The sequence below is a fragment of the Girardinichthys multiradiatus genome, chromosome 5 (genome assembly GCF_021462225.1).
Source record: "Girardinichthys multiradiatus isolate DD_20200921_A chromosome 5, DD_fGirMul_XY1, whole genome shotgun sequence".
Classification (NCBI taxonomy): domain Eukaryota; kingdom Metazoa; phylum Chordata; class Actinopteri; order Cyprinodontiformes; family Goodeidae; genus Girardinichthys; species Girardinichthys multiradiatus.
In genome coordinates, this window is record NC_061798.1 from 52,855,460 (window position 1) to 52,880,091 (window position 24,632).

At 45.1% G+C, this 24,632-nt stretch overlaps 1 protein-coding gene and 1 long non-coding RNA gene across 5 annotated transcripts in view; one reads left to right on the plus strand and one right to left on the minus strand.

The window, feature by feature from the left end:
* The window catches only part of LOC124868219 (spectrin beta chain, non-erythrocytic 1-like), a 46,770-nt gene that overhangs the window by 18,875 nt on the left and 3,263 nt on the right, over positions 1 to 24,632 (minus strand). For 2 of the 3 annotated variants that reach the window (XM_047365189.1, XM_047365190.1), the window contains exons 2-15: positions 21,818 to 22,044; positions 16,913 to 17,064; positions 14,767 to 14,940; positions 10,454 to 10,545; positions 10,296 to 10,376; positions 10,096 to 10,211; positions 6,140 to 6,252; positions 2,560 to 2,747; positions 2,267 to 2,384; positions 2,011 to 2,169; positions 1,626 to 1,928; positions 1,394 to 1,547; positions 258 to 1,128; positions 40 to 177 (exon numbers count right to left, since the gene is read on the minus strand). In XM_047365189.1, the coding sequence (XP_047221145.1) occupies positions 40 to 177; positions 258 to 1,128; positions 1,394 to 1,547; positions 1,626 to 1,928; positions 2,011 to 2,169; positions 2,267 to 2,384; positions 2,560 to 2,747; positions 6,140 to 6,252; positions 10,096 to 10,211; positions 10,296 to 10,376; positions 10,454 to 10,545; positions 14,767 to 14,940; positions 16,913 to 17,064; positions 21,818 to 21,971 (2,813 nt within the window). In that variant the 5' untranslated portion in view covers positions 21,972 to 22,044. Of the gene's footprint in view, positions 1 to 39; positions 178 to 257; positions 1,129 to 1,393; positions 1,548 to 1,625; positions 1,929 to 2,010; positions 2,170 to 2,266; positions 2,385 to 2,559; positions 2,748 to 6,139; positions 6,253 to 10,095; positions 10,212 to 10,295; positions 10,377 to 10,453; positions 10,546 to 14,766; positions 14,941 to 16,912; positions 17,065 to 17,798; positions 18,375 to 21,817; positions 22,045 to 24,632 lie in introns of those variants that run through there. The other variant, XM_047365191.1, reaches the window with a different exon arrangement.
* On the plus strand, positions 4,091 to 14,842 carry LOC124868224. Of its 2 annotated transcripts, XR_007038280.1 has the most exons (4): positions 4,091 to 4,309; positions 4,480 to 4,593; positions 6,170 to 6,325; positions 14,704 to 14,842. It is a non-coding gene; the product is annotated as an uncharacterized LOC124868224 (long non-coding RNA). The 2 variants fall into 2 exon arrangements; XR_007038281.1 differs by lacking the exons at positions 4,091 to 4,309; positions 14,704 to 14,842 and adding an exon at positions 6,589 to 6,666 and having other exon boundaries at positions 4,385 to 4,593.

Genomic DNA, 24,632 nt, shown 5'->3' on the forward strand with positions numbered 1-24,632 from the left:
ACCAGTCAGGTTCTTTCATTCCTAACAGTTCATCTGTACCTGTTGTTCAGTTTATCTTGCTGAGCTCTGATGTCCTTCTCGCTCGGATGGCCACTGTGAATCAGCTGTCGGGAGATCTGGTTCACCACAGCAACACGAGAAGCTTGATTGTTCATCTCCGGCTCCAGATTCTCAAACCTGTAGAGAGATCAGAGATCCACATCAGATCTGTACTACCTGACAGCGATCCAGGATACACGTGGCCAACGAGCTGTTACCTGTGCTGTATCACCTCCAGGTCCTCCAGTTTTTCAGGAATCTCCATGCTGTTCAACCACTGCTCTTTCTCATCTATCCAAACCTCGCAGGCATTGGCCTCACTCATCATTTTGTAGAGAGCCAGTGCATCCTGCAATGCCTGCTTCCTCAGCTTCGTCAGCTCTGACACTTCCCTGTAGCGCTCCTCGATACCAACCAAGCGGCCCTGCACATCCTCTGACTTCGCCTCCTCGTTGGGCAGCAGAGCAACCTGCTCGTGCAAAGAGTCGATTACAGAACGGTAGCTGGCCACCTCTGCTGCTGCATCCTTATGCTTCCTGACAAGAGCCTGTGTGGAGAATTCATCATGGCCCGTCTCTCCACTGGAGACGATGCGAAGTGCGTCCAGTGTCCAGGCATCCACATCATCTGCATCGGCCTGGAACTGGTGCATGGCCAGAGCTTCGTCCAGCCTCTTCTTTCTTGCTGCTGCAAGCTGCTCCAACGCCACCCACTGTGCTTGCAGGTCTGAGATTCGCTCCTGGATCTTAGCGGCACCAAAGTGACCGGCATCTACCATGGCCTGGCCCTCAGCGATGGTGTGCTGCAGGTGTCCAGCCCGGCCGCTCATCTCATCCTCCAGGGCCCGCTGCTGGCTCAGGAGTCGCACCGCCCCAGTGAGGTCCTTACCATGCTCCATGGAGGACAAGATCTGCTCCTTCTCCCGGATCCAGCCTTCCTCCTCCGCCATCTCCCAGAAGAACTTCCACAGTCGGCGAGACTCTTCAAGACGAGCGCGGCGCTCAGCAGCTAGCTGTGTCAGCTCTTGGTAGCAAAACTCCAGGTGGGCCACCCGGTCCTGGATGATCTGAGGATCACAGGGCTTGTAGCCTGGACAAGAGACAAAAGTGCTTTCACCGGGAATATATTTTAAGCTTATATGAGGATCGCTTAAAGATTTCATTTGAGTAACTGTTCTACTCTGGGTGGCGCTCACCAAAAAACAGTTAACCAGACCATAAAGCAAAGTTGGGTAGATAGGTTTGGTTTTTCATACAGGCTGAAGTTACTGTGAAGCTATGATGCTTAGATATGGTTTCCTGGGAAGAACAGTTGAGTGTGGAAAGCTAGGAGGACAGAGCTGCATGCTGCTCACCGCTGTCAGTCACTGAGTACTGGTTGGCGTTGTTAATGACGGCCTTCACTCTGTCAGCCTGTATGGCAATGTCGGCTTCCACCAGAGCGTGTTTCTGTAGCAGGTCTTCCACGCCCAACAGATGCTTCCCATAATCCTGAGACAGCAGCAGCATCTGAAAAAGAAACTGTGGTTAGAGCTGGGATCCAGTTATATTCCTGGTTTCTGGCAGAAGGTGGGTTCCTCAACCTACCTTCATCTCGTCCATCCAGTCCATGATGTAGAGCATCTCCTGGAAGACTCTTTGCAGGCCTAGGTTCATCTCCAGTCTCTGCCTCCGGGCCTTCAGCAGCTCCAGCAGGTACTCCCAGAGTCGGATCACGTTGTCCTTCCTTGCCGCGATGCGTTTAATGTCGTGGTAACGCTCCACTTCCAGCTCCTTCGCCACAGCGAGCACAGCCTGGACACGTTCCTCATATGCTGCAATGTCTGTCTCGATAGCCTCATGCTTTTTGGTGGCTGCCTCCACAGCCTGGAGGTCGAAGCCAAAGTTGTCCTGGAAACAAAAAGGAGGGCAGTTCAAGAAAGCAGGACACATGAATTAAAGGTGAGTTGCTGCAGACTTCCACTCAGTTCACCTGAGACACTAGCCTCTGGTTTTCACTGAGCCAGGTCTCTCTCATTGCCGCCTTGCGGTCAAAGCGTCTGGCCAACTGTTCCAGTTTTTCCTGACGAATCAGCTCTGTCCTTAGAGCCAGTTCCCTCTCATGCTCTGCCTTCTCCAGTCGTTCCCAAGCCTGTTGGGAGAAGCAGAGGAAATACTCCAACTCTGTCTGTCCAATTTGGTGCAAACATTTCAGAGAATTGAAACGACTGCAGAGGAACAGCTCTCACCTTGTTAATGTCTGAAATGAGTTTTCCCTCGCGGGGCATGTAGACCTTCTGGTTGTTGGCCCTCATCTTACTCTGGATGGTGAAGAGTAGAACCTCCAGGTTCCCCTTCTCGGTGAACCTGAGAGGGAAATAAAGATAGAATTAGATGTCTAAACAGGTGGATTTACCTGGTTTAAATATGAAAGAGAAGCTGAGGATAGAGGACAGCGGATAAAAGAGGACAGGGCAGGGGACAGAAGTGACAGAGGACATGAGGATGTGGATGGAGGACAGATGAAGAAAGTGGCTCTCACTTGGGAGGTTTCTCCACAGTTCGGTACGTGTTGAAGGCCTGTAGCTGCTGTTGGACTCCTACTAGGGAGTTGGCAAACTTTCTGTTGTTGAGGATGATGATGGTCTGTTCAATCCACTCCAGCAGGTCCGAAGCTAGCGACTCATACTTCTCGATCATCTTCTCAGTCTCAATGGCATTATCCAACACCTGGACAACAAAGAATCAGTACGATCCAGAAGTGACAGCAGACCAGAACCTGATTCACAAAAACTACTCAGAGAAACATTTCCATCCCAAGAGGTGAAGAAGGACACTGTTGGCTACAGATGGTACCTAGAACATTGTACCTGTGTTCAGTGGGATCAGTGGGTTTTAGTTTGGCAAATAGCTGCTCATTTTGAGGTAAATAAAAGGCTCAAGAGTTAGTTTGGATGTTTTGGAGTGAGGTTCATCTCGCTCTATGTTGACGGTCTTAGATTTTATAAACACCATTGTTACTTTTAGTGCGGTTAACTAAGAACATCTGTGTCTCCGTGTGGAGTTTACGTTGGTTGACTCAGCTGACTGTAACAATCCACATCATCAATTGATTTGGTGGATCAGCTGATCATGAGTTGCTGGGATCATTTTCAAAGAACTGCGAAACCAGGACCAGTTCATCTTTAATGCTGCTGTACTATTGACAGTCTGACAATACAAACCTTTATTCCTTTCCTGGCAGAGTTAGAGAAGTGTGACGAGTCACCGCTAGGGTTGCCAACTCCTTGATAAATAAATAAGGGACACCTCCTGGTAGGGCCGTCCAACTCCACTGTCTGCACCTCTACCTGGTGATTTTTTTCACCCTTTTTCTTTGTGTGAAATGACTTTGGAAACATTGGACTCGAACCCAAGTTTAATTCGATGCATGTTTTTGACTGATACAAATATCCATGGAAAAATAATTATTCAGCAATTTATAAAATAATTGATTATTTTTGCAAAATAAAATTACTAGACAAAAACAAATAAATAAACCACTATTGAAAAGACCTCCATCCTGCTTAACTTAAAACAATATAAAAAAGCATAACAGTATAATGCAAATCATTTTCCTAATAGTACATTTAGTGCAAACAAAAAGTCTGTAGAAAAGATGTGAACATAAACATTTGTGTCTTAAAGGCCATGACTGTACAGGTGTAGTGAAAAAAATATTGAACTAGTGAACTAAAAACTGCAGTGCTGAATTATGTGGAAACAACCTATTTTTTCCATTTATATTTCATTTGAGCTCTTTCTGCTGCAAGGAGTTGTTCGTTTTTCAGGACTACAGAGTAAAACTCTGAGCAGAACATTTCATTAATTAGACTGAAAATTAGCTCACTTCTCATTAATTGTGTAGAACATTTGTTCCTCACATCAGTCAACTTATTTTTCATGATGGAGAAAATATTTTCCACAAATCAATGTCTGCCCTGCCCTGCCCTGCCTATGAGGAGAGCACAGTTGCAAAAAAGTGGGCCAACTTCGCCGAAACACGTTGTTTGAGCTTTCACGGTGTCCGTAGATCTCCTGCGGCGGAAGCACGGTGCGCTGGTTACGAGCGCTGAACAAGCACGGCTCTTTATTGTCACGTAAGCGGCGAGGAGACGCTGGGGAAACCGTATCTGATGGGAAAACGCGAATCAACGTAACACCTGTATCTATCCTTAGCAACGGTACCTGCTGGCCAATGAGATGAGCCGAAATATTCTGTCAGCTCATTGGTCACAGAGCAGATATGGCTGGTAATGAATTTACTGATAATGTTAAATATTAAGCACCCCATTATTTATTGATTCTATTGACATTTTAGTGAAGATTTTTGATCCACCTAATAATACGGGACTACGTGCGTCCCGTTTCAGCTCAATACGGTACTTTTTATTCTAAATACGGGACGATTCTGTTTTTCAAGGGACGGTTGGCAACTCTAGTCGCCGCTGATCTGCTGGAAACAGGCGGCAGACTAAACCAGCATAACTGCACTTGGAGAGACAGTCGTTGTTCCACTGAGAGAATAGTCCCAAACGTAACAACAATTTATTATTATCCTTTAACATTATCTTGTATGCCACCGATATGAATATTTTCAGTTTGAGTTGATTTAAAATGCTAAAGCCATCTAAAACAGACGGACTAAGCTGCTGTTAGCCTGAGTAGCTGTTAGCGTGAGTACCTGTTAGCTTGGACAGCTGTTAGGGTGAGGAGCTGTTAGCATGAGCAGCCGATGGCATGGACAGTGTTAGTCTGAGCACCTGTTAGCTTGGACAGCTGTTAGCATGTGTAGCTGTTAGGGTGAGCAGCTGTTAGCTTTAGCAGCTGTTAGCTTGGACAATCTGTTAGCATGCATGGCTGTTAGGGTGAGCAGCTGTTAGCTTTAGCAGCTGTTAGCTTGGACAATCTGTTAGCATGCATGGCTGTTAGGGTGAGCAGCTGTTAGCTTTAGCAGCTGTTAGCTTGGACAATCTGTTAGCATGCATGGCTGTTAGGGTGAGCAGCTGTTAGCTTTAGCAGCTGTTAGCTTGGACAATCTGTTAGCATGCATGGCTGTTAGGGTGAGCAGCTGTTAGCTTTAGCAGCTGTTAGCTTGGACAATCTGTTAGCATGCATGGCTGTTAGGGTGAGCAGCTGTTAGCTTTAGCAGCTGTTAGCATGGACAGCTGATCAGCTGTTAGCATGAGCAGTCGTAAACATAGACAGCTGTTAGCTTTAGCAGCTGCTGGCATGAACAGCTGTTAGCATGAGCAGCTGTTAGGGTTAGAAGCTGTTAGCTTTAGCAGCTGTTAGCTTTAGCAGGTATTGACTTCCAGGTGTTGGCTGAAGTTATTATCTTAGGGGAAAAGGTGGGTATGTTGCTATAGTTTGTTTAAAAAACACCAAGAACCTTTACAGTTACTGACTGTAGATCCCTGAAGGAGAAGATAAAAAATAAATTGCAATGCTTGCTCTTCTTACAGTACCAAATATTTTGATCATAGCTTCAATTCAGTGTCCGTCTAAAGTCTTTGGGATTTAAATAACAGTCTGCATTCAGTCAACTCTACTACAGTTCATATCAGTACACTTAATAATGGATTCTTTTGCTTCAAAAATGGTAAAGAAATTTATTTTAAAAATACTAATTAGAACTATGGCTCTTCCAAAAAATTGCTAAATATTTAAAGTCCTGGGTTCTTTTGGGTTACAAACTCTTTATATATCTTTCAAAACTTGGGACCTAAAAGAAAATATTGAAACGGATCTTGTAAAAAGTTCTTTAGACATAAAGTACCGGCCTCTTTAGGTGAACTCTTGAAAAAGTTAATGCAGCTTAAAACACAGAGCAATGAGATTAAAACGGGCCTTTAGTTCTTGGAAAAAGAACATTGTAGGAGATGTTCTGGCTTTAAGGTTATACCTGGAAAACTTACTTGGGATTTAAAGCGTTGAATACCGTTTATATTTTTACTAAATACAAGAACTGGTCCTTCTTGTTAAGTTCTTGAAATTACCAGGTTTTTGTTCAGAACAAGTCATTGGTTCTTAGATAAACATTTCTTGAATATTAAACCACTGGGAGACCTGTCCTGACTGACCTTCCCTATTCGTTTTCCCTCCACCTTCAGAGCCTTCATCTTGGAGAAGTAGTGGTAATACGTCACCACGTAGGTGATGACAGACTTCTCATCAGGATGATCCACACTTATATCTGCAACAGAGACAGACCAACATCAGATCACCAAGGTTCTATGAATCAGAACGTTACACATGTTGGAAAGGAAGTGAGTTTGTAGCTCAGAGAAATGTTTATGGTAAGGTGCAGTGAGACCTTTAGTGGTGAACACTGGTAAATGCTGTCTTTAGTTTTAAACTGCAACACTTTAATCAATCTGATACAAAACCAGGTCATGTAATCACCATCTTTTAAGCATAGGTTATGTTAAGTTATCCTTTATGGAATGTTAAGGTTGCATTTATATATGCCAAGTGGTTTTATTAGTACTGCATGTAGTCTATTTCTGATTGTGTCTTATTTCTTTTATAGACCACACTCATACATACATATCCCAATAAATGTAAGTATGAGGGCTGCTGTATGTCATCTGTTCAATTATTAAATGACCCTAAAGTTATTTAAGCATCCTGTCTCTGCTCCTTACCGGCACTCTGGGCGAATATCAACATCAGAACTAGCACCTATACAGTCCTTCATTCTAAAAGACATTGCAACGGAACATTGTGGTCCTTCAACCCGGAGCTGGTATCTTCCTACGACCTAAGGATGCATCCCGACACTTCAGTCATTGACTCAACACACCCCAAACGTACTGTCTTGCCCTCCTTTCTACCTTCTAAAGTCAAAGACTAGGAAGGTGGAGGTAAATGACATACTCAGATACGCAACACCACTCCTGAGAAAGAAAGATTCATTGCCTTTCCAGGCCACTGAAGAAGCAGTAATGCCATGCCTCAGGAGTATTGAGATCCTTTATCAGGATCTTTGGCCAGCCGTCAATCCTGAAATGGAGAAACTTGAGACCTCTGGAGTTGTGGCCAAACTCGGACCTGATGTTCAGCAGGAGAGCAGTTTGTACCCTATCACATGGTCCAGCACAATGGAAAAAACAGAATAGTTTTCAAATGCTCATTCGTTACAATGAACTGAACCTAAACGAGTCCCTGTTGCCGGGACCTACCCAAAGCCCCTGCTTAGTTGGAGTGCTCCTGCGCTTCAGGGAGCACACAGTGGCCATCAGCGGAGACATCAAGGGTATGTTTCATTAGGTGTGCCTGTTACCTGAGAACAAACCCTTACTGAGGTTCATCTGGCGCCACCACAGAATCAGCAGTAGGAGCTACATGCTAAAGCTAACAACATCCGGTGTTTGCTGTGTCGGCTAGATTATGCATAGGAGTTATGATTCTTTGAGCATAGGTTATGTTTAGTTAGTCATCCTTTGTGGAATGTTAAGGGTGTATTCACACCAGGAAAGTTCTTTGGTCCGATTGTTTGGTCCTGAACAAAAGCAAACTTTATTTTTTTCATTTGGTGCGGTTTGTTTTCACATTGTACTTTTTTCAAGTGAACTATTACTTGTAAACAAAGCCACGCGGGTGACGATCATTGTTCCCATTGGACAGAAATGACGGGGGCGGGACAGAGGACAGACCCGGACATTTAGGAAAACAGCTGCAGACGTTCAGCTCCTCTGTTCTGCATATTTATGCCGTTATTACAGCTGCAATATTATTGTGAGGCTGAAGAGCAGCTCATTCAACACAGACTTTGTTCCATTAATAATGTTGGAACCCCGTTGGAGAATGCGTGCTGAACGCGACGTTTTCTACGTGCCTTGTCCCACAACAAACCATTAGCGTTGCTAAGCAACACACAGCTTATCAGAGATGATTACCTTAAAACACACACCTTTGCTACCGGCTACGGTGGATTTTTATGTCCAAAGAGACGTACGCTTTTTGGAGTTGGTTCTGTTGGACCACTTGTTTGCTGAATATTGGACCATTTGCACGTTGCTGGACACCACCAGGCCTTCCAGCGTCATTGGCCATTTTGTATCCCAGTATAGTCCGCTACTACAAATCCCAGCGGGCACTGCGGCTGATATGACGGAGCGTCCCAAGTCTGACGTCACAGGAGACTATATAGGAAGGTGGCCCTTTAAGGAGGTGCTTTTCAGCTGAAAACCGAGACGCGGTTACCTCGCTCGCATCTGAAGCGCAGCATTCTGGAGAAGAAATCCCACGTTGAATTTATTCATTCTCCTCGTTGGCCAACGAGAAAACTAAGCGAATTAAGCTTACAGGAATAAGAAGGCTTGTAAGTTTTCAACTTTACCGATCGAAGGCATGGATTTAACACGTAACCAAAAAAACCACAGAGTTTTTAAGGAGACGCAATTTTTCCTCCTTGTTTTTTTTGTTCCAGTCGACTAGTCATATTTTTCAACTTTCTGCCAAGGAGGCTGAAAAGGACGAAAAACGGACTGCTTTGCTGAGTATCCGTGGACGCGTGGAAACTCTTCAAACCCTCTCTCTCTCTCTTCCTCTGCTCAGAGAAGACAACATCAAGTAAAATCCATCCTTTTATTTTTATTTCTTTATTAGAAATAGCGTGGGCAGGATAGAGTAGGACTTTAGGCGATTTAGAGTCGCCACTTATAGTCTAATGTGTTCTGAACTGTATGTGCAAACAACCTTTTTTTGAAACTTTGATTTGCTGTGGATTTCTGAGGCCGCCGAGTCTCGCAAGTTGTGTTTTCACTGTGCGAACACCTGAACGCAGGTGCGCCGTGGAACTGAACTGCTATAATAACCTTATGGTGAAAATCAACCATTTTCTTTGTCTTCAACTTCATGTTTTACTAGCTTGCCGCCAAAATTTTTATTGTCCTTTGTCCTCTGGGTTTACAACTTTGATTGGAGGAAGTTTTATGACTGCCTGTGTCCCACTGAGCTACACTTTGGGGAGTGGCCTCCCCGAGCTTCGCTCAACCATATTTCTTTTGTAATTTTGCCATAACTGCTGGTTTGATTTCATAGACACTCAATGTTTTATTTGTGTAGTTAGATATTTGACCCTTTTGTGTAGGACTTTGCATGTTTGATTAGGTGAAGATTATTGAATCAGATAACATATTGTATCAGGCGGATTGATTTAATAAATATTCACGTAGATAAAGAGAAGGCGTTTGTGGTTATTTTGTGCAAGAGTGATTCGTCAGTCAAGATAAGGTCAAAGTTCCCCACGTTTCGGCAAAAACTGTTGATTAAACAGTGACATCTAGTAATAGTTATCAATTATTACTGAGTATTTAATGATAGTAATTATCAAAGGCGTTGAGGAAGAATTACAACCCCAGAGGACATCTCTGGTCTCGATTCATAAATGAGGATTTTTGGTTAAGAAATTAATTTAGTCAAATTATGATTATTAATTAATTAATCATCATAATCCTAACAGTTCGGATCGGGCCGGTTTGTATTCAGAACGTAAGCGAACCGCACCAGAGTCCATTTGGAAGCGGACCGAGACCACCTCAAAAAGTGGGTCTCGGTCCGGTTGTTTGGTCCGGACCAGGGTTCGCTTGAGTGCATTCACACCTGCACAAAAGGTCTGGACCAAGGGGGGAAACGAACTCTGTCCCGTTTAAAGCGGAACCAAAAGTGTTAAGTGTGAATACAGCCTAAACGTTGCATTTATATATGCCAAGTGGTTTTATTAGTACTGCATGTAGTCTATTTCTGATTGTGTCTTATTTCTTTTATAGACCACACTCATACATACATACATATCCCAATAAATGTAAGTATGAGGGCTGCTGTATGTCATCTGTTCAATTATTAAATGACCCTAAAGTTATTTAAGCATCCTGTCTCTGCTCCTTACCGGCACCCTGGGCGAATATCAACATCAGAACTAGCACCTATACAGTCCTTCATTCTGAAAGACATTGCTACCGAACAACACATTCACATTAGATTAATATAAAACAGGTTGTTTTATTTGTATTATGGTCAGACTGGGCAGTACCCTCTGGGTCCAGCAGCTTGGTAAGACCCAGGTGCTGCTCCGCAAGGTTGAAAGCATTCTGCAGGTTGTAGTGAGCGTTGGACTTCTTGAGCTTATCAAAGTCGATCAGATCAGGTCTGGAAACACCAAACATGTACTTTAGAACACAACACACCTGTTCACAGCAGCACACCCAAGTGTCCTAATTAAGAAGATGTTACCTGTGCTTGTGGATGAGTGCGTTGAAGGCCATGCCGTCTCTCCAACTGGTGGTGAAGTTGTGGATGTTGACGTTGGAATACCTGAAAAGGAGGAACACCTGAGGTTAGCGTCAGTCTTGTTTATCGTCAGGAGTGTCACTGCAGAGATAAAGACTCACCCAGCGGTCTTCATCTGGCACCACAGCAGCAGGGCATCTTTGGCCGATCGCTTCTCTTTGTTGTCTTCAGTCTCCACGCTGATGTCCTGAATCTGAGGACGAGACACCAGAAGCATCATCTCCACCTGTCATACTTCCACCTGTTGATGGCCTTTCTCTGACTTGTTGCTGCTTCAGGTTGTTTGGCTTTAGATTTTAGTCACCAAACTTTCACTGAATTTTCATAAAACAATGGGGATCATATCCCAGCGCTGACCATCTGTCTTAAGGGTTCGTTGTTCTACATGTTCTGTCAACGCTATGAGCAACAAATAAGATGTCTGTAGGTCTGTTTTGTTGGCTCAGAATGTTTCTCTAAATTGAACTTTATCATAAATTCAGACAGGAACAAGCCATTTGTAAAGACCTGACACAGGATTCTGATCCCATCAGCAATGTTGGTTCTGAACAAACCATGCTATTGGAAAAAAGCAGGGATCCAGAGCTGGAGTTCAGTATCTTGCGAAAACAACAAAGGTATAAACCCACCGTCCCTTCCATGTCATGGGAAAGGTCAGATTGCCTCCTAATAAAATGGACAAGGTCATGGCAATTACGAGGCAACAGCGGGAGTACCGGCAAGTTAGCATCATGTTTCATGGAGATGTTGCTCAATAACAACACTCTAGATATTTACTGAACTGGACGGTTTTCAGCACATGAGAGGAAAGCTGGAGGACCTGATAACATCTCCCCATCATGTCTGAAAGCCTGTACATATCAACTCGCTCTGATCTTCACAAGGATCTTCAACAAATCACTGGAGAAATGTGAGGTCCCCTCCTGCCTCAAACGATCCACCATCATCCTGGTGACCAAGAAACCCACCATCCTAGGATTAAATGACTACAGGCCTGTAGCCCTGACGTCTGTGGTCATGAAATCCTTTGAGCAGCTGGTGTTGAAGCACCTGAAAGACATCACAGGCCTCCTGCTGGACCTCCTGCAGTTTGCTTACCGAGCAAACAGGTCGGCAGATGATGCTGTTAACTTAGGTCTACACTTCATCCTGCAACACCTCGACCGTCCAGGGACGTACGCCAGGATCCTGTTTGTAGACTTCAGCTCGGCCTTCAACACCATCATACCAGACATCCTCCACCAGAAGCTCATCCAGCTCAACGTCCCAACCTCCACCTGTCAGTGGATCAACAGCTTCCTGACGGACCGACAGCAGCAGGTGAGACTGGGGAGCATCTTCTCCCGATCCAGATCAATAAGTACTGGTTCCCCCCCAGGGGTGTGTTCTATCCCCACTCCTCTTCTCTCTGTACACAAATGACTGCACCTCATCGGACTCGTCCATGAAACTCCTGAAGTTTGCAGATGACACCACTGTCATTGGACTGATCCAGGATGGTGATGAGTCTGCATACAGACAGCAGGTGGATCAGCTGGTACACTGGTGGAGTCAGAACTACCTTGAACTCAACCCACTCAAGACTGTGGAAATGGTGGTGGACTTTCAGAGAACACCACCCCCATACATCCCCCTCACCATCCTCAACAACACTGTATCGGCCGTGGACCACTTCAGGTTCCTAGGAACCACCATCTCTGAGGACATGAGATGGTCTTCACACATAGACACTGTTCTAAAGAAGGCCCAGCAGAGACTGTACTTCCTGAGGCAACTCAAGAAGTTCAACCTTCCACAGGAGCTGCTGGTCATCTTCTCCACTGCCATCATTCAGTATGTCCTGTCTTCATCCATCTCAGTGTGGTTTGGATCATCCACCAAACAGGACAGGTCCAGACTACAACCAATAATCAGGACTGACCTTCCCTCCATCCAGGACTTATACAGGTCAAGGGTCAGGAAAAGAGCTGCTAAAATCTCTGCAGATCCCACACACCCTGTACATAAACTGTTCAGAGTTTTACCTTCAGGTGGCGCTACAGAGCACTGTTCCCTAAAACCAGCCGCCACAGAGACAGTTTCTTCCTCCAGGCTGTTTCTCTGTTGAACATTTAATAGAGTACAAAACAACAGCATACAGATGTTGCAAATGCACCTTTTATTAGATATGTGTATATTGTAAATATGTTTATTCTGTAATACAGAAACAAAACCAAAAGTGTACTGGAGTCAAATTCCTTGTTTGTATGTACGAACTTGGCAATAAAGCTGATTCTGAGACAGGAGACCTATGGGCAGCAGTAAGAGGACGGGAGGGGGTCAGGCGATGTATGTAAACAACAAGTGGTGCAACTCTTACACATTAATGTCAAGAAGCAGCATTGGACTAAAGACATCGAGCTTCTAGCTGTTAGCATTCATCCCTCCTACCTTCCCTGGAAATTGGCACATGTTATTGTGTTAACTGTTTACATCCCCACAGTGTGTGAAATGCCACACCAGAGGCAAATAACCCTGGACTTTGTCTATGCAAACATCAAGGATGCATACAGCTCCACCCTCCTTCACCATCTGTGATGCTCTAATCACAACCTGGTATACCTTCACTCAGACTACAATCCCATGGTAAATGAGCAACACCCCTACCAAGAGGCAGGTGAAGAAATGGACTGATGAAGCCTGCCTGACATTGAAGAACGGTTTACTAACCATCTACCAACTGGAAAGTGCTGTGTGGTTCACATTGGGGGGATATTGACAACATCACCATCTGTGTCTCAGACGATAGAAACTTCTGTGTGGAGAACACTGTGCCTACCAGGAGAGTTTCTTCCAATTTAAACCCCGGGTGACTGTAATCTTAAAGCACTGCTGAACAAGAAGAACCAAGCTTTCAGATCAGACAGAGAGGAACTGAACAGGGTCCAGAGGGAACTCAAGGTGGAAATCAGGAAAGGCAAGGACAGCTATGGGACGAAGGTGGAGAAGGGCCTCCAACAGAACAACGCCGGGGAGGCCTAAAGACCATCTCGGGCAACAGTAAGGACAGTGGGAGGGGACCTGAGTCTGGAGACAGGGACTGAATCTGTTCTTTAACAGATTTCAGTCTGCATCTCACTCCAAAACACTGACCTGCTGCTATACACCACCTCCTCCTGTGTCCTGATATTTTCAGCTGCACCTTTCTCCACCCCTCTACCTTCTCCTCCAATACTCATCATGTCTGAACAGGTGAAGAAAGATCTGAAAAAGATCAAGGCTCGTAAGGACTGGCCCCAACGGTCTCAGCCCCAGACTGCTCAGGGACTGTGCAGACCAACTTGGCGAGGGACTGCAATACATCTTTAACCTTAATCTTTAATTTAATCTTTAGCCTCAGTCTGGAGAAGGTACCTGCCCCGAGGAAGACCTCCTGCATGGTTCCAATTTCCAAAACAGTGCACCCGAAGGAGCCAAACAACCTCAAACCAGTCGCCCTCACCTCTTACCTGATGAACAAGATGGAGAGGATTGTACTGAAACACCTTCGGCCCTAAAGGGCTCTGAATTGGACCTTCTTCAGTTCAAGTATTGTCCAGGGATGGGGGACGCTGTTATCTACATGCTTCAACAGGCCTTTACACACCGGGACCATCTTGGGAGCAATGTGAGGGTCATGCTTATTGACTTCACCGGCACCATCCAAGGCGGCTCTTGATCAGGTGGTAGGAGTTCGTCTTGTAACCGGTGGGTTGCCGGTTCGAACCTGCCTGTCTCAGTTGTGTCCTTGAGCAAGACACTTCACCCGACTTGCCTGCTGATGGTGGTCAGAGGGCTCAGAGGCACCTGTGTATGGCAGCCTCACTTCTGTCAGCGTGCCCCACACATTCACCACTGTCAGTGTGTGGATGGGTGGATGACATGTAGTGCAAAGCGCTTTGGGTCTCTGGGGACTTGATAAAGTGCTATACTCTGCTCAGCTCAGGATGTTCTACACCACTGGGGTAGCCTCTGAGGTGTTCTACGCTGTGGAGTCCACTAGACAAGCTGGTCAGGAGGGTCAGATCAGTTGTGGTCTGTCCCCTGGACTCTACTGATCCATCATGGTCAACACCTCACTCCTCTACAACACTCTGGACTCTCTGAGCCTTCCTTCAGCAGCAGGCTGCAGCTGCCACAGAGCAGGAAGGAACACCTCATTTATATCTTTTCTTATATAGCGTTTATTTTTGCATTTATTAATAATTTTCTTTAAATGATCTTCCTAGATGTGCACCTTTACTCTGTCCTGCTGCTATGACAACTGAATTTCCACCTTGGGGATGAATAAAGTCTCATCATATCTGTAACTGGTCTGGGCTCTTTGTTTCAGAGTGCTGAAGAGGGCATCATCCTGAGTCCACCTGCACCAGTATGAAACAAACAAAGATCTTACTTGGAAACGCAGGATGATGGTCCAGATCAGGCCCAGTGTGAGTCGGTGGTTCCCATCCACAATGTCATGGGATCCCATGTTCTCCAGGTGAACTCGCTGCTCCTTCAGGAACTGCAGAGCCTTGTCTACGTTCTCCAGGCAGTGGATACGCATCCGGCCTTTGGTGGGCTTTGGCTGCAAATAAAAACAAGCAGGAGAGTCAGGATTAAACCTTAAATATTCCCAGAAACCTCAATGTAGTCCATCTGTTGTCCACTAGAGGCTGCTGTCATCAGACTACATTTATGATAAAGAACTCTTGTTCAAACCAAATTTCCCCAAACCTGTTCTCTGTCTGCAAGGTTCACCTCCTTTTCTGGGGTCTAAAGGACCAAGACAGGACTCCAAAATCAAGTGATCCTAAATGGATTCCTGAATCTGAGGAGATTCCTGTTCCCTGTTTGGGGACATTCGGGGACCAGGAGAATCGGAGTAATGTCTCACAGTCAGAAGGTTGTCAGTTCATTTCGATTGATAAAAGGACTTTGAGCATTTAGTGAGACTAGGAAAGAACCATTTCTGTTCAGTTCTCCAGGCTTTCTGAAGGTTTTGCCATTCCTTGGTCTTTGTGAGTGCTTCGTTTATGAATCATAAAATTAAAACAGCACCTGTGTCCCACCCAGTCGTACCAGGTGATTAACACCTGAAGATCTGGAAGGACCAACAGGTTCCAGTTCAGGACCTGACTGTTTTCAGAGGAAACAGAATTTTATTTCCATCCTGAATTCCTGCCAGATTGTCCTGATTGAAGTTGTAAAGAGAAGATAAGAGGACCTAGGAGATGTCTGTTTAGTAACCATGGCAGTGACACACAAAGGTGTGCTTTATCAGACGGCAATAAAACTCCACATTTTTTATGGCCCTAAAAGCAACATTAAGTGGAGATTCCTAGAACCTTAGGAGAGGGTTGGGTAGAGGGACTGGATCAGAGCCATCTTATCTGGACCTCTGAATCCAGAATCCACTGCTCTGACCTCTACCAGCAGGAAAACAGGAAGTGAGACACACCTGGTAAAACTCTTGGGCAGAAGCCCAGCAAGAGTGAGAGGATGTTAGGCCCACTTCCTGTTAGAGCAGCCTCCAGGGAGACCTGCTCGCAGAACGACTGGACTGATAATCCAGCGACAAACCTAAACCTGCTGCTAACAGACTACATTACCCAGCAGCCTTAGTGGCCTTCAGGAGCTTTTTAATCTGTGGAAAACAGCTAGACTGTTGGTTCGGTTTTGCACCAGGTTTGTAACAGGAACTGGACCGAACATCCTCAGATCGTACAAATGTTCGGTTCTACAGTAGAACTTAACAGGCTTGTTTCCTGAATCTTTGAGCTCACCTGATCCAAGAGTCACATGACTTCTGCTAGGATCTGTTAGGATCTAGAACCTGTTCCAATCTCTGCTGCAGCCTGCTTCACTAAGTTAAAGACAGCAGACAGAACCACTGTTCTGTTACCATGACGATCCGCCATCAGTTTCTGGTCTTCAGCTTTGAATAACTATAACTGGGAAAAGGTTATACTGAGTTCTGGGATCGTGATTTATCACATTTCAGTGATTCACCCAGTCCTGTTTCCTCAGCCATCCATTCCATCAGAACCATCATAAAAAGTTTAATCTGGTCACAGAAACTTGGACTTTCCTGACCCAGTTATCATTTTGATCCCTTTTTCCAGTTTTTCCACAATCACAGTTTAAGTTTAAGGATTCTCTGAAATTGTCCTACAGAATGTTCAGCTTAGAGGGTGATGATGGTTCTGACCCAGTGACCCTTTGGTGTTTCTGTCTCCTTCCAGCCAGTGTCTCCCACTACTGGAGGACCTACAGTTTTCTGACCAATCAGAGCCCAGAGGACACAGAGACACGCCCACACTCTCATTCACTGCCAGTAGATTTCAACTCTGGATGGTTCTGTAGAAACTGGACCTGAAGGTTCTGTTTTACTGGACAGGAAATAAGGCAGACACAGAAATATTTACATGTGAAGAAACCAGAAAGTTCTGTTGCTCATGGGTCAGCAGTAATTCTGATCCAACTTTTAGTTTTTTACACAGGAATTGTTTGAGTGTTTCTGCCTGCACCACCACAGTGTTTTAGTGTGATCGAGTTACCAGTCTCTCTCCGGACAGGACCTCCAACAGCTTGATGAGCATCCGTCCATCCCTCAGGTCCATGTAGAGATCCGTGATCCTGCAGGAGACTCTGGATAGGTGGGAGTTAACCCACTTGGTGAAGGTCTTCTTCTGCACTGCTTCACGTTCATCTGAGCACACAGAGAGACAAACTGAGTCAGTGCAGAAAATAAAAACATGTCCAACTCTAAGAAGCTTCAGTACAACCAACCAGTTCAGCAGAGTCCAAGATTCTGAGGGTTTATTCTGGAGGGACAACAGGAAGTAGGTGAAACTCTGAATGTGACCCTGATGTTGTTTGTGTTTGGTGTTCTGATGATTTAAGGTGTTCTGGTAGGACAGAAGGACCAGTGAAGCTGCTAAACCCTAACGAGGAGGCTCGTTAGGGTTTAGCAGCTCCGCAATCAGGAATTTCATCAGGGGGGATGTAATAAAAACCATCAGATTTAAAGAGCCAGAACCTGCGGTTTAAGTGTTTCTGAGCCTGAACTGAAGGGATAAACTCAGCTGCTACGATTGGAACCATCAGAACCGACTGAACCAATTGAATAAATCCTGTTTTATCCAGAGCAACTGTTTAAAAAGGCTCTCAATGCATGAGCCGGACCGCACAGGGACTTCAGAATGAACTGTTCTGTTCAGAAATCAGTAGATAATAAAACCCAATTAGAGGGAATAGAACCAAAAATCTGAACGTCCGACCCAAATAAAAACAGATTATTTCCCCTGGCCCCTCAGGTTTATCCAGGGACACGCCCCCTGGGCTGGGAACCCAGAAAAATGAAGCACCTGTTCCTCCTCCTGATCCAACCAATAGAACAGAACCTTCACCTGTGTGTTTTCCCTCCAACCTTCTTCTTCTTACCTTGCAGCTGTTTGAATCGACCCTCCAGCAGGTTGTAGCTGACCTGCTGCGCTGGGTCCGGCTCCATCCCACTCCAGTGTCCACAAACAGTCCGTTAAACACAACACTTAAGTGTTCCTGAGAGAGAAAACCTGATGGACTGGAGGGTTCAATACCAGACGTGGTTCTACGTTAATCCAAAAAAAACCTGCAGGAGAAATCTGCATGAACTGGACACTTTTCCAGCTAAATCCACCAACATTCCAGCTGATATTAGCAGGAAATTTTCTAGGATCGGCACCTGATTTCAAACAGATCAGAAAAGCTTCAGTCTGGATGTGAAAAGGAAACCAAAGAAATCCTGTTTGATTCCCAAACTTCAAGAGAGAGCAGACTGTAGCAAGCTGAACTTTGGCCAGACCTCAAATTAAACTTTAACTCTGCAGTCCCAGTCTGAAGGTCTGAACCAAGGCTGGATGTCAAAAAACGTGAAAGTTCCCAGGAATTCTGCCAGACTTCCAGCTGCTGAAGTAGAAGATTTGATCCTGAAACAGGGAGACGTCCTCGTGTCGACAGAAGGGCAGAAAAGAGTCCAGAGGTCGCAGTGTGTGAGTGTGTGTGTCCAGCCCTGCCCTGCCCCTACAGCAAGGCAGCAGCTTCACACTGCTCATTCTTCTTCTGCTGCAGCTCAAACCTAGGGAGCTGATTGGTTACAAAACACAAACACAAACCCCCCCCCCCTGATAAAAACAACGCTGTAAAAAGTAAAGCTTTCGTCTGCAGAATCTGAAAGTAAAACACGTCGCTGTTGTATCCACCTCCTGCCCCTTCAACGGATCTCTTCTAGCAGATTTTATATTTTATAGAATTTCATGGAGTCCTGGGCGTTCTTTGGATGTGGCTCGGATCTCCTCCGTGTCCTTTTCGGGTCCAGGAAGGCAGGTCTGTGGCTCCTCACCCGTTTATTATTTTTATGGAGAAACCTTATAAACACAAGCGCACTCAAACTTACACCCACAGGTGTTTGCATTCAGGTGTTAACAGATACACAGATGTTCTGTATTGAGCCGCAGTTACCACTAAATACAGTACTGTGCAAAAGTTTTAGGCAGGTGTGAAAAAAATGCTGCAAACAAAGAATGTTTTCAGAAATATAAATGACGATTGATTATTTTTATCAATTTACAAAATGCTAAGTGAGTGAACCCAAACATACAGCCAGAGTCATTAAGAACCATCTTCAGCGTAAAGAAGAACCAGACTTACTGGAAGTGATGGTCTGGCCCCACAGAGTCCTGATCTCAACATCATGGAGTGTGTCTGGGATTACATGAAGGATGTGAGGAAGCCTCCATCCACAGAAGATCTGTGGTTAGTTCTCCAAGATGTTTGAAACAACCTACCAGCCGAGTTCCTTCCAAAACTGTGTCCAAGTCTACCTAGAAGAATTGATGCTGTTCTGAAGCCAAAGGGTGGTCACACCAAAGATGGATTTGATTTCGCTTTTGTTCATTCACTGCATTTTGTTGATTGATGGAAATAAATTATTAACACTTCCATTTTTGAAAGCATCACCAACCTTCCTGAGAAGTTCCTTTGGGACTACAGCCAGGAACTCTGTTTCCCTTTTGCTCCATTTGAGAAGATCAGAAGACATCTAGACTTAAGTGTCAACTGGCAGCTGACCAGCGCCTGGGGGCTTACTGGATAGTTTGTTGCTGATAGAAATCTGTCTATCTTCAGTTAGAGATCCTTTGATGGAGTGCAATCACAGAAATGATCAGAGAAGTGATCCAGGTACACAGCCTTGAGGCACTCCCTTCTTGAACAGAACTGTAGGAGAGCCAGTTTTCCCATCAGACAGATTTTAACCAGGACACTCAACACACATTGGTCCGTGTTCATGGAGATAGGTGGAGACTTATTTTTCCCATTATTTAATGAGAAATGGAAGTTCGGAAAGTTGTTCTAAAGTTTCTGAAGTCTTGTGTCTCCTGCTTGTTTTTAGGATTTTTTGATGAGGTATTATGAAAACAGTCTCTATCCCTGCTGGTTCTTGACATTTCCTCAGCTCCGCCTGATTGGGACACTGAATTTAGTGAGCAGTTTCTGTTGGGGATTCTCAGCTGTAAACATTTCTGCAGGACCAACAAGGTTCTGGAGAAATGCTCTTTGTTGTTTTGTTCCCTTCAACAGTTTGTTTGTTTGGTGGGCATGGCTAGGGCCCAGCATTCCCAGTCCATTCCACCTAGCTGCTCCTGGAATAGTTGGACTTGTCATCATGCTTCTGTTTCCTTTATCTTTGCACCAAACAACACACACACCATCTGTTCATACGTTTAGTATCCCTTAAGGCGCAGATGTAACCAGCAGCCATCACAGTCCACGCTCATCCAGCAGAGCATGACTGAGTAGAGGTAGACGAATATGCTACCTAAGGTTCTCCACACCAAAGCAGTGCAGGACCAGATGATGATGATGGCACACAGCAGCCTGAAGATCCACCTCCTTTCATGCTGCTGTTGCTCTAATGCAGCAGCTGATAGTCCAGTCCAGTTCAGGTAGTTTGTCTTACAGGCAGAATAATTTCAACTAACTCTTCTTGTCAAGTTTTATTTTGCACAGGTTCCACAATGAGAGATTCATTTACATTTTGGACTCGGTTCAACATATGGCCTGCAGGGGGTGCTGTTTAGATCAAACTGTCCACATATTTTAGACACATTTGTAATTGTTAAGTGAAGTCACTTGAATTTGTCATTTATTATTTATATAAAACCACCAACACCAGAAATAAAAAAACAGCAGCACTGAATGAAAAATAATGACAAATCAATAAATACATTTAAAACCTGCTTAGTCCCTGCTGGGTTGTTGAGACTAAAAATGAAATATTTTCTTGAGAAATGTATTTAAATAATATTAATGCAGTATATAACCTGCGCGCCCATTCTCTGATGGACTGAGCTCTGACCCAGAACTGAGGTTCATCCAGAATCAGGATCAAAGTGGACCATCACTGTCCGTTTGGGTTCATGGCTGCAAAACATCATAGATGAGGAACAGGAAACATGAGCTGCTCTGTGCTTTTAAAGGAAGAAATGAGATTTATTGATGAAGTGAATCATTATGTTTGGTCGTGTTGTTAAAGCTGTTGCAGAGGCAAACACATTCATTATTTATTTCATCTGAAAGTGCAGCTGTCTTTAATAATGGCCAGAAACCAGTCCAACCAGCAGTCTGGATCATGCTTGTTCCCAGTTTGTCCTCTGGAAACACAAAAATAGATATTTACACCAACAACAAAAACAGAGCTGTTTTTTACAGTGTAGGGTGTGTGTCCTGTGTGTGTGTGTGTGTGTCAGCCAGCCAATGATGTGAGAGCTTCACTATGATGTCATCAGTTTCCCTTCATTGTTCCTTCACATTCCAGACTCAAGGACAGGAAGTAAGAAACAAACATCCTGGAGCAGCCGCTCTGAGGTTAGACCCCAAGCATCCTGGACTTGGACCTGAATCTTTTCTGGACCCCAGGATCTGGTCTGGACCCAGACATGAAGGCCATTCTGGGTCCCAGGGACAGGAAAAACAGCAGTACCGGTACAGAAAGCTGCCAGTTCCTAACTACATCTCCAAGAGTGCACCTTGCCAACCTCCCAGCAATCACAGAACTTCAGCTCAGCTAATGAAACATCTTAAAGGTTTATGTTGTGCTTGATATGCTGCAGGTTTTGGATCTGAACGTTCTGACTGATGTGGTTCTGCTCTGCATGCGAAGAGTATATCTGACCAATCAGAGACTGATCCTACCCAGTCTGCCTTATGTCAGTGAAGTTGCTGAGTGGTGCAGAGAGGCATCAAGAGGACTTCAATGTGAGAACCAATCTTTTCCTGAGCTGCAGCTTTCTCATTATTTTTAGTTCAAATAAAATTAGTTCAGCTCTTCCTAAGATCTCCTTCCAGACCCAGTTCAACAGTTTACAGGGGACGCTAATGAGCCTGTGTCTTAAGGTGGCCCGTTAACACAGACTGGCTCCTACCTGCGAGTGCCTTGATGCGGGAGCGCTCAAAGAGTCGGGCTGAGCTGTTCTCGTTGTCCCATTCGTCGTCCCAGCGGTTGTTCACCGTGTCGCTGCTGCTGTACTGCCCGTGCAGCTCCATGGGGTCGTACTCGGCCGCCACCGTCGTCATCATGATCAGTCAGCTGACACACGCCTCCACGTCAGCGGGAACACATCCACACCGGCGGCTTTAGGGCCACCGACACCTGGGGAGCAGAAAAATGGGTCAGAAATCATCTCAGAAGCTCAAAGAAAACTTCAGGGCCAGTTCTCCAGGGCATCAGAGGACCAGAGAGTCAGTGGCCAAATCATCGTGGCCCAGAAAGTCATGGAGGGCCCAGGAAGGACCAAATCTGAATGTGAAAAAAGAACCAGGATCAATATTCCCTGTTTTATCATTAATCCCAGGATATTTGAACTGAACTTATATATAGCGCTTTTCCAGTCATAAAGACCGCTCAAAGCGCTTTACAGCTTTGAGTGGTCTTTCAGTTTAATCTGAAAGAAACCTTTGGTTTTATGGATCACCTGATCAGGACCTTTGTCTCTGGATCTAATCATGAAGGTGGAACAGCTCTAGAACTATATGTGACATGATGAGAAAAATAGGGAAATAAAAAGAACAGCTTGGCAGAGCAACAATCCACGAGGTGAATCCTGCAGGAGTTTCCTTGCTTCTCTCTGTAGTTTGGATGATGAACTGGACTCAGACTGACTCAGATCCTCTCTGAAGGTTCTCCACAGATTAATCTGATCAACATGTTCCGCATTAAAGCTAGATTCCATCTTCTGCCCATAGAAATGCCGAACAAATCAAAGCTCCCAGCAGGAAGAAGCAGCAGCTTCCATTCTCCCTTCAGTCCCTGAAGGAACCACTCCGGACCAGAATGCTCGTTGTGACCAGCAGCTGCCACCCGGTGGCACTGTAAGCCCAGCCCCCCACAGCTCACTGATCCATCAGCCTGCTGACTGAAGATATGTGCTGATGGACTTCCCAGTAGTCTACCCTGACAGGCAGCAGAAGCTCATCATCCAGACACTTGCTGAGGGAGTTGATCAGACAGGAACATTTGGATTTATCCAGAACCTTCAGTTTAAGAGACAGCCTGATTACTGATCCTTTAAATAATGAAATGAGATCCAGATCATCAAATAAAACTGACCAATCAGTGATCAGCTCTGATGATCCTTTGTACTGATGAGGCTCCGCCCCCTCACATGACCTCCCTGGGCTCCTGGAACACAATTCAGTCAACAGAACTACACTTTCCAGAGTGCACCACTCCCCTCAGAGAGCTTTATTCTGGCACCAGCAGCAGCAGAGGATGGTGGGAAATGTAGTTCTTTTGACGTGGACTTATTCAGCCTGGATGCCGTGCTCTGAATGGATGATCTTCATTCACCTCTGAGCAGAACCACTAACCACTAAATGGACTTCAGTCTTAATTAGAACCTAACTGGACTTAGTTCCCCTGGTTCCTTTAGCTAGAAATTCATTAATGGGTCAATATGAAGCTCCTGATTCTGATTAAGATCTTAATTATTATCATCATCATTGTTATTAAAGAGTCGGCTCATGTCCATTTTTTATATCTGCTGTTTTTATTGACGTGTTGAAATGCTGAGACCTTAAACCCAGAACCAGAACAGTCTCACAACCAGAACCCCTCATCTTCTACTCTTTGTCTCTGTCTGTGCAGAGTCACTGATCAAACTGACCAATCAGAGGTCTGATCCAGCTGCTCATCCATTATTCACTGAGCCAATCAGATGTAAGGAAAGTTTGTTTCCTCAGAAACTGAAGGGTCAAACTTTAAAGTTTGACTTTAAACTGTGAGAACATTAAATTATGTTTCTATCAAGCTGAACAACCAGAACCCAGTCCCGGATTCTTCTGAGAGGAAGAATGAGCAGTTTAGGATAAAAATAAACCTTCAGGGAGCAGAATGGGAGGACAGGGAGTGCTGGAGCCACTCCCACCCTCGGCGTCTCAGTTTGGATCCACATTCCAACACCATGACGACCTCAGAACCAGATTGACAGGACTCAGAGTCCTCCTCGTCTTTTACTGATATGTCCAGGTTCTCTGGATAAAGGACAACTGGTTCTAAATTAGATAACAGAACACTTAAATAAAAAATATTAAAGATCCACACAGATAGGGACTGGGAGCAGGACCGTCAAACTGGATCCATGACCCAGTTCAGCTGCCTCGAACAGGTTCTATGCAGCCCTACAGTGAGAACTTGCAGCTGTTGGGCCAAGCACACATGTCCCCCCTGTAAACCACACCCCAGAGGTTCAGGAACAAATGCAGGACAACTGGCTGACTGAGCAGCAGGAGGGAATACCATCATACATTCCTCCTGAGCCTGGCAGCCACAGCTGAGGGAAAACATCAACCAGGACCATGAAACCAGTTCTGACCTCTGAAAGAAACACAAACTGGAGATCCGACGTGACCCGAACCTGCTGTTATTAAGTTCTCATATCATAGTCCACACTAAGCCATCATTATTTATGACAGAACTGAACCCCAACCCAGTCCAGCAGAACCACCAGAACTTCCTTCAGCTGCAGTAACTCTTAGCAGTGGTCACGATTCTCTAAATGACTGCAAGGTGCTCAAAATAAGCTCAGATCATCACTCTCCACCGCTGTGCCTGACAGTTGGTATAAGGTGTCTGTGTTGATCTGCTGTGTTTTGTTTTACCCATCATGGTTCTGTCCATTATGGTCCAACATCTCCACATTGGTCTCATCTGTCCAGAGGACATTATCCCAGAAGTCTTCT